The following is a 10,003-nucleotide window of genomic DNA, read 5'->3' on the forward strand; positions in this document are numbered from 1 at the left end:
GCAGGTTTCGGGGAACGCACATCTTTCTCGAGGAAATGTGCAAAGAGAGCTCCTAAGAACACCCTCTGTTAGAGCAAGTATGAGAGCTGAGTGTTGGGACTTACTTGACGATGTTACCAGGAAGCCTCGGGGTGTGAGGACGGGTGTGATGTTCGTGGTGTCGGTTGCGGGTACCTTGGTTTAGCGTTATCAGCCGAGAGTAAATAGATAGCTTCGGAAATTAATATTGCATTTCGTGTGAATTTGACGGCATTTCAGTTGGCTGAGTCTGCTGTCATAGTGTATAGCTTGATGATCGCGAGTGAGGATCTATGTAAACATCCAGATCTTCGCCAAGCACTGTCTTCGTTCATTCGTCTGCAGCATAAAAGAACGTACTGTTCTCGCAGCAATTACTTCGTATTATACAATTCGATCATACATATTATACAATTCGATCATACATATTATACAATTCGATCATACATATTATACAATTCGATCATACATATTATACAATTCGATCATACATATTATACAATTCGATCATACATATTATACGTGACGTCTAGGCACCCCCAAGCAGAGCTTCTTCCTCCTCGACTTCTTCTTCGTCTACTTCGTAGTTCTCCACGACCTTACGGTTTGGATCAACTGCCTCCTTCCATCCAGTTCCGGCCTGGATAAACACCACGCAACATGCCAGCCCCATTGCTGCGAAGAACAACGCACGTACTGCTGTGACGTACGCACTGATCGCAACCTCCTGTTCAACGCCTTCTAGACCCCTCACTATGGCAGGGCTTCCCATCAGCCTCCTCACTAAGCCTTCACGATGCTTCAGTCCTACATCCGCGAACCCCTTTGCTAGCGTTGTGTGTAAGATCCGAGTGAATAATCCCCCACCAATAGCAGAGCCAAAAGATCCAGCGAACCCACGGAATGTAGCAACGAGCGATAGAACTATGGGGTGAACCGAGGGCAGTGTAAGGTGCAGAGCATGTACTAAGGTATAGTTCAGAGCCCCTCCGGTTACAAACCCGTTAAGGAAGACGAGGACAATGTACGCCGCAGTCGGCACCTCTGGTATGCTAAATAGGGCGAGTAGCAGTAAGGTGACGGGGAAGAGCCCCATGGTCACTAGGCTAGGCACGTAGAAGCTCCCCGCTCTTCGAATGTGCAGCAAGCCCGCTAGGAGTCCGCCGGTGGCGAATCCAGCATTCGTCGGAATCAAGATGGATCCAGCAACAGCAGGTGACCAGCCGCGGATTGCTAGGGCGTAGACTGGGGTGTAGAATAGTATACTCCAGCGTGCCATCATGAAGCCCACTGTAGCCAAACACGTGAGGAGAGTCCCTCGGGATCGAAGGACAGCCATGGGAATGATCGGATCTGCGGCGTAACGGGCTTCGTTAATAACGAAGAATGGAAATATGATAACTGCAAGGATCATTGGAAGTGGGAGGACACGAGGTCCGGAGAGGCCGAGAAGAAAAAGCACGATGGTTGACGTCTGGGGGGTGTTAGTTTGCGTTATTTCACAGGATTAAATCTAACCTACAAGAGCCAAAGCGCCGAAGTAATCGACTCGTCTCAGTTTCATCCGCAAAGGTAGGTCTGTGTAAGCTCTCTCGCCAGACACGAACCTCTTCGGAATGCCGAAAAGGAGGCAAATTCCAACGACGAGACTCAGTGGCGCCTGCGCGCCAAAGAGGACGTTCTGAAAGACCGATCAGCTAAAGTCCCATCTATTCCGTAGATGAACGCAGTACGCAATGCATTGACTTACCCAGCCATACTTAGGCTCTACTGCTCCAGCGATGACTGCCCCGAGAGACACACCAATCGTCATACCTGAATTGATAAGGCCAATATAAAGGCCTCGCTGTTTGTCACTAGCTAATTGGATAGCGATGATAGTCGCCACAACGAGGATGCCAGCTGCGCCAGCGCCAGTAACAGCACGACCAAAAAGAAAAACTGCAAGGGTAGATGATAGCGAGGTAATAATTGATCCTATGCAGACAATCATGGTGGACACAAAGATACAAATTCGAGGGGAGAAAAGTTGACAAAGCCGCCCAGATAGCGGAGATATGCTCGACATCGCAATCAAGTACGAAGAAGTCAGCCAACTGACTTGTTCGAACGCATCGAGGTCTGCTGCGATTGCTGACTGTGTGGTGGTGAGGATACTGATGTTGGTCGCTGGGCCCCAGTATGTCAGTCATGTTTGCATAAATGGTGTTCGCCAAATTCACGCAATAGCTGGCAGGCCGCCACACTCTTCATTTCAGATCTGTTTCTTTGGCATGGGCCGTCGCAACTGGGCTTACCTTCCAGGAAAATAAGCAATCCAATTGATGCAATAACCACAGTCCCTCTCACGGTCGATATTACAGGCGCTGGCTCATCATTGGATTCTAACTGTGCGCTTGACTGATCGCCAACAGATTTCGAGGCTGTTGATGCATTTGAGGACAAAGAAGTCCGTCGAGAAAGCAAAGGAGACTGTTCTGTTGTCGACGCCGAGGGGTCCGGCATGCTTGAGAACTGGCAGACGAGAGAAAAACGCAACACAAGGAAACCCTTTAATTATCTGTTCCGTAAAGGCTTCAGTCTTCGAGAACGACTGTAGCAACATGAGTCTCGTCAAAGCAAGTGACCCAGTGGCCGTTGGCGATTATAAATCGAACTAGCTTCAGAGACTCCCGCTTTCCCGTCTGTCGCGAGTCGTGACGGCGTTCTAACGGACGAATCCAGGGCCGCCTAGGTATGACGACAGATCCATGAATGGTACAAAGGTAGCTTTGATGTTCTGAGTTCAAGGAGTGTTTGCATATCTAGAATAGGGATGTCCTGGGCCATCGGCGCTGCTCCCGGCGCTGTTCCAAGCTCCGGGCAATTGGTCCAGCAGCGTGTCACATCGTACTGCAACAGGGCAACCGTGATGCTCTTATAATGCTTGTAGAATAGCAGGAGTAACGTGACGGTGGTGGAGCAAGGATGCTGAAGCTCTCCTGCGGTTTGCCGAGTGAACAAAGTGGCTTCTTCGCCCACAACGCTCTTGTCGCATTCATCAGGGCCACAGTCCCGCGACATCTGTCCTCAGCCTCCATGGTCATCCTGCGCGCCGTCTTGGGATGATTCCTCCCTCCATCTTTGGCTGCATCAACCAGCGCACGCCGTTATGAGGCTCCAATCGCCGCGGCGCGTGCCGCTCCTCCTCTGTAAGTGCTATCCGCATGTCTACAGCTGCTCATATCTAACAACGCTTTCGACCCAGTCGCCCTCTTTCTATACCTTGCCCTTGCGTCTGCCCAATACCGATCGCACGACCAGGCGCACGCCAAACAGCAGCCACTCGGACAACGCGCGTCGTCATTACACCACTGGGGGAAATCGCAGCATCATGATGAAGTTCGAGGTCCGCAGACTCCCTCATTTTCGGATAGTCAAGATGCTCAGCTCCACCCAGGTGCCGTTGGTGCGCATGCTGTCGAAGAGGCGACTTCCATCCTGCGCAAAATCCGCTCCTCTACCAGCCGCCTATCGCGGCTCAGCAGGCCCACAGGAATACTTGGGACTGCCACCTACTATGCCAAAGAGCTCTTCTTCCTCCTGTTCATGAACGGCCCCCCACAACAGGATCTCGTCACGTCGAAGCCGCAGGGCAAGAGACTCGGTCAGCCTCTGGCGCAGGCCGTCATACTTCTCGAGGAAGCTGCGGCGGAGCAGAACCCGGACGCTCTTTTTCTGCTCGCTGAGATGAACTTCTATGGCAACTTTACATATCCCAGAAACTACTCGGAGGCCTTCGCAAGATACCACGCGCTCGCCACGCTAAATGGAAACTCTTCAGCGCAGAACATGGTTGGATTTATGTATGCGACTGGCATAGGCAGTGCTGTAAAGCAGGACCAGGCCAAAGCCTTGCTGTATCATACGCTGGCAGCAGAATCAGGAGACATCCGGTCGGAGATGACCGTCGCATACCGCCACCATATTGGAATCGCAACGCCAAGAAACTGCGAGGAAGCTGTCTTCTACTACAAGAAGGTCGCAGACAAAGCAATCACACATATGAGGTCTGGCCCTCCAGGTGGTTTTTCAATGATTAAGGAGTCCTACCGAATTGCAGACGAAGTAGGCGGGGTATATGGCGAAGGAGCCAGCGCCAGCAGCTCCGGTCAATATGCCAAACTAGGCGGGCCGAGCTCCGACGTCCACGCTTCTGTTGACGATGTTCTCGAATACCTGGATTTGATGGCTAGGAAGGGAGACCCCAAAGCCACTTACAACCTCGCACGGCTTCACTACGATGGATCCAGAGCCTTCAAACGAGACTTCGGCCAGGCTAAGAAACGCTTCCTAGAATTAGCTAGAATGTACTGGACAAGAGACGGGAGGACGAAAAGTGATGTCCCGGGCCACACCGAGAAACTTGCCTCTAAAGCTGCCGGCTACCTCGGTCGCATGTTCCTTCGCGGTGAAGGCATCGATCAAAGTTTTTCCATCGCTCAGACATGGTTCAAACGCGGAATATCCAATGGCGATTCCCTGTCACAGTATTCTATGGGCTTGATGTACCTTAACGGCCTCGGAGTGTCTAAAGATCCTGTCAAGGCGGCAGACTACTTTGCTGCTGCCGCTGATCAGGATCTTGCGGTAGCACAAGTCAGGCTCGGTGCTCTGTTCCTCGACCAGGGCGACATTCCTGTAGCAATCAAGTACTTCGAACTCGCAGCGCGGAATGGCCACATCGAAGCGTTCTACTACCTAGCCGAACTCAGCCACCAAGGGGTTGAACGCGAGAAGTCCTGTGGCGTTGCAGTAGCGTACTACAAGATCGTTGCAGAAAAGGCCGAGATCATCCTTTCCTCTTTTCAGGAGGCAAATGAGGCGTATGATGACGGAGACCTGGAGACCGCTCTGGTGGATTACATGATGGCAGCGGAGCAAGGCTTCGAGATTGGCCAGGCAAACGTCGCTTACCTCCTCGATCAGTCGAAACCCAAATTCACGGTACAATTCGCGTCTTTCATTCCGTTCATCCGACGAAAGGCGTCTCTAGTTAGCGATGCTGCACTTGCCCTGATCTACTGGACCCGGTCTGCGAAGCAGCAAAATATTGATTCCATGGTCAAGATGGGAGACTATTACCTCGAAGGCATGGGAACTCCTCTTGACCATGAAAAGGCTGCTGCTTGCTATTTAGCGGCAGCTGAGACGCTCCAAAGTGCGCAGGCTATGTGGAACCTAGGCTGGATGCACGAGAATGGCATTGGAATCGAACAGGACTTCCATTTGGCGAAAAGGTTCTATGACCAAGCTCTTGAAACGAACCCGAAAGAGGCATATCTTCCCGTGCTTTTATCACTTTACAAACTGCGATTACGGAGTTGGTGGAACACGGTCACAAATGGACGTGTCAACTCCATCCAAGATGAGCCAGGTAAGTCAATCTTTGTGCCCCAATCTCGATTTATACTCCGCCTTACAAAGACCCATAGTTCCGCAAAAGGAGTGGTCTCTTTCAGAGTTCATCAACAACTTCCTTGAAGCGGACGCCACAGCCTGGGACACTATGGAACGTGACGACTACGACGCCAGCCACGACCCCATGCCTGGCGGCGACGACGACTATTACGAGGACATTGAGTCAGACTTGATTGAAAGCGCGATCATTCTCGCTCTCACTGCTGCTCTCGCATTTCTTGTATATTATCGAGCTCAGAGGCAACGGCGGGCTGAGGCGAGGAGACAGCAGCAACAGCAAGCACAGGAGCAAGGCGACCATGCGCGTCAAGAGCAGGTGAACGACCAGGGCGTGTTTCCTCAACGTAACGATCCTGAGTTCTTAAATTGGGCTGCCGGTGGGGTGGGCCATTGAATTGATCAAACTGGCGGTAATGGCATGAGGCCTCCTTATTCATTCGAAATCGCAGCATTAGCATTTTACTGGCGTTCTTGCTTGGCTTCATATGCCGTTGGATGGTTGACAAATATGAATGTCAATGATATTTCCAGGTTGTTCCACAAAATCGACCCTTCAGGCTTGCAATAGAGTTCGAGCTTCTCATCAAAGCGTATATCAGCTAAGAAACTTCAAAAGCTAACCAACACATTTAATCTATATCTTCCACTTAGCGTTACTTTTTATAAGGATTAAGCGTGGTGTACGTATAACTGCGTAAAAGCTAATAAATAAAGTATAAAGGCATTTATATAATCCTCTAAGCTTATAAAGCTTAATAGTATTTAGTAGTTTTACGTACTAGGGATTTAGGCCTCTCTACTTACTTAATCTTCGTATACTTAGGAAGTTTTCCTATAGATATTATATATAGGTATATATATTATAAATAAAAAGATAATATTATTAATAATAGGATTAGGTATAACGTATTCCACCACCGAGCCGGCCAAACCACCGAGCCGGCCACTTTTCCTTGGCACAACCAACACCATGTGCGCGCAGTCAATTTATTCGCAACCAGCTATAGAACTTGTGTACGACACACTTAGATCAGATTCAGAAGAAGCTTCTTAATCCTTTTTGCACGTACGCGCATTGTGCCCAGCCTCTCCACAGTTTCCACAGCGCCGTTGAGCTGGTAGAGCCCTATTTGCACCATCTCTACTACCCACCTTTTTCTGTGGATTAGATGCTCCAGACACTTCAGCAGCTACATACAACGCTGCTGTACCATACTACATTGTACCGCCAGTCTGGATTCGCTTTCTTTTACGACCTTTACGCTTGGTTATCTCTGCTAGTTGCTCTTCAAGCTCTTTAACCCGGGCTTTAATAAGCACATTTTCGTGTAGCATCTCTTCGGCTCCTTTAATAAGCTTTAAAAAGCCTTTTTAGGCGGTTGTTAGTAACTGTACAAAGGAATTGCTTACTAGCCTTAACTGTAATCCAAATTTGTATATATTGCTTAGGGTCTTTAATTGCTATAGTGTTTCTAGTAGAGGTACTAGTGGTAGGGTCCGTAACCGTACATTAAGGCGATTAAGAACTACCTGCGCGTTAATAGGAACTAATCCAGAGGCCTTAAAGGCCTTCTTGCAGTTCTTATACATAAATATATTAAAAAACGCATTTTTAAAGGCTAGTAGGAAGCCTTTTTTATTAATATAGTAAACGCGTTGGCGTGCTAAGTCTTATATACGTTAAGAGTACTTTAGCTTTAATAGCAAGAAGCATACTATATTAAGTAGCTAAAGTATATATAATAAATACACAGGTATATAGAGGGTAAGGATTTATTATTTAATATAATAATCCTTAAAATCTTAGTTAAGGTGGCTCTTATAGCTGTCTAAAATTAGCAACCTATATAACCCTACCTAACGCGCCTTTATATACGTGTTAAAGTGCTTTAACTACTTAAGACTAAGCTTATTATTAGTCCAGCTGTTTTTAGAAATAGAAAGCTTCTAATTATACAGTATTTCTGCTTTCTTATACTATACAGAAATATAAACGCGTCCTTTATAGATAATAAATAGTAGGGTTGTATATCTAGCAGCGCAGATACTCTAGATAACTGTAACCTACTCTTAGTTGCCTAGTTAAATAAGATTAGGCCTTATATATCTCTCTAAACCTATAATAACCTTTATTATGCTAATTATACCTATTTAAAAGCTAGTCTTATTAAAGTTATAGATATTATCTAAGTAGATGCTATACTTAGCTATAGTCTTTTGTATAAAAGTAAACTATATATTAATAACTTCTAGGTTTTCCTAAAGTATTCTCTAGCGGTTCTTTGCCCAATTAAAAGCTATTTTAAGCTCCTTTATATAAGATATAAACTGTTAAGTCTAGTTCTTGCCTACTAGTATCCTACCACGCGCAGCTAGTACTTTATCTGCTATATCTGCCACCTTATACTACTAGGGCGCAAATCCTTATAAGTCTAGGTTAAGGATATATTATATAATTATATGCTTTTCGGTCGCAGTAAGCTTTAGGCAGTTTGGTCGTGATTAAGGTTGAAATATAATTCCGTGGAGCTAATTAGAGAGCCGCTGATATCGTACGTTAAAGGCTGCTGCAGCGCGTTGTATAGTCCTAAATTAACCAGAGGTAAAGGCTTAAAGCGCGAGATTAATACTGCCTTCTTGCTAAGATAGATAATTACTGCGTTGTTAATGCATTGCTATATAAATATAGTGTTAGTTATGCTAAGGAAAAGTGGCCGGCTTAGTAGTTTAGCCGGCTCGGTAGTGGAATACGTTATAGTAAGTATAAAAAGTAAATTATATAGTAGATAAAGGCTTTTTTAACTCTATTACTTATAGAACTATATATTATATACTATATAAACTATAAAAGGTATTATATATAATAGTAAAGGCCTATAGGCCTATTACCTTTTTAGAAACTATAGGTAAGCTACTAAAAAAAATAGTAGCTATATAACTATCTAAACTTACTAAAGTAAAAAAAATACTTCCGCTAAGCTAAATAGGGGCACGCCCTAAGCGATTAATATAAATAGTAATTAAACTTTTTATAGAATAGATTTATATAGTTTAGAGTAGTAGTAAGGGCTTTATAGTATTACTTTTTAGCCTAGATATATCTAGGGTATTTAACCGAGTATTATATAAATAGATAATATATAACTTATAAGTATAAAAGGTACTAGAATAGATTATCCGATTTATAAAGTTATTTCTAGAAAACTATACTATAAAGCTTAGCTTTAGCAGCTTTATAGTAGAACCTATAAAGGCTACTATAAAAATACTATAAAGCTTTTTTTTTTTACAATTTTTTTTTTTTCTTTACTAGTATACTACTACCTGCACTATAATAAGGTAATACTATAGCCTATAGATTTATAGATAATATAAATATTTTTATATATAGTAAAACAACGGAATTAAACTATAAAGCCCTTAAAAAGGTATATAAATAGTATCTAAACTAGGTAAAAAAGTATAGTATAGTATTTACCTTTAATAAATACTACCTAATCTATTTTATAAAAGCTAATAAATATACTTTTAACCTATTAGCTATAGTAAATATCTAAAGGTTTATAAAGGGCCTAATTAAAAACCTCTAAATACTAGAAGTTTATATAAACTTTAAGCTTAAATAAGGCCTATACTTTAGTATTATAAAAAAAATAAGCCTATAACCTAAATAAGGTTAGTTATAAAGCTTATAGCGTTAATATAGGGTATAAGCTTTTATAGAGCACGTATTATATATTTTATAGTTATACGGCCCGCTATTATATATAAATACACCTTTTAGTACCCTATAGCAGGTATAAAAAAAATAGCTTAGTAAAATAAAACTTAAATAATATAAAATAGTATAAAACTACTACTTTTAATATATTTTAAAGGCTTATAAGTTAATATCTATTAAAGTACTAAAGTATAAAATATCCTGCCCTTTTTTTAGGCTAAAGCTGGAAAAACTAGCGGTGGCCTATATAGATAGGATATATAAAAAGCTAAAAAAACAAAAAATAATATAGTTATTCTAATAAGCTATTAGAAATTAAAGCTAAAGGGAGTTCTAATAGGCTTCTAAAGGCACTTAGAGCAATCGTACGCAATTATAAAGCCCTCCGGGCAGTAGTAGTAGTATTATAGTAGGTTAAATCTTTCCTGCAACTTCTAACTTTAAATTGCACTTACAATAATAATAATAATAATAATAACACCTATAATAATAATACAACTAAAAGCCCCTCCTTAACACGTATAAAAGCGTTATAAGCGCACTTAATAAAGTATAATAAATACAAAGCGCCCTATAAAGTAAGCCTTTTAATACTATTAGTATAGATTTCCTTTAGGCTATAGTTGCGTGTATTAACAACGCGTTTTTTAGACTTATAAATACTAAGAAAAAACTCTACTATATATAAAGAACTATAAACGAACGGAAAAACGCGCTATAAAAGGAACTAATAAAGGAAATAAAAAATATAAGGAAAAGTATTAGTAAGCTAAAAGCTTAAGGAAATAAAATATATACAGCTGC

At 43.2% G+C, this 10,003-nt stretch overlaps 2 protein-coding genes across 2 annotated transcripts; one reads left to right on the top strand and one right to left on the bottom strand.

The window, feature by feature from the left end:
* Positions 1–518: 518 nt before the first annotated feature.
* BDZ99DRAFT_572080 (MFS general substrate transporter) lies at positions 519–2,844 on the bottom strand. The gene is made up of 4 exons (XM_033728165.1): positions 2,316–2,844; positions 1,769–2,187; positions 1,541–1,699; positions 519–1,492 (listed from the first exon to the last, which is right to left on the bottom strand). The coding sequence occupies exons 1-4, from the start codon at positions 2,521–2,523 to the stop codon at positions 548–550; spliced, it is 1,731 nt and encodes a 576-aa protein (XP_033575147.1). The 5' UTR covers positions 2,524–2,844; the 3' UTR covers positions 519–547.
* Positions 2,845–3,056: 212 nt separating this feature from the next.
* BDZ99DRAFT_464078 (HCP-like protein) lies at positions 3,057–6,270 on the top strand. The gene is made up of 4 exons (XM_033720223.1): positions 3,057–3,209; positions 3,266–3,406; positions 3,458–5,434; positions 5,493–6,270. The coding sequence occupies exons 1-4, from the start codon at positions 3,170–3,172 to the stop codon at positions 5,870–5,872; spliced, it is 2,538 nt and encodes an 845-aa protein (XP_033575148.1). The 5' UTR covers positions 3,057–3,169; the 3' UTR covers positions 5,873–6,270.
* The last annotated feature ends 3,733 nt before the right edge of the window (positions 6,271–10,003 follow it).

The sequence above is a fragment of the Mytilinidion resinicola genome (genome assembly GCF_010093595.1).
Source record: "Mytilinidion resinicola strain CBS 304.34 unplaced genomic scaffold BDZ99scaffold_12, whole genome shotgun sequence".
Taxonomy (NCBI): domain Eukaryota; kingdom Fungi; phylum Ascomycota; class Dothideomycetes; order Mytilinidiales; family Mytilinidiaceae; genus Mytilinidion; species Mytilinidion resinicola.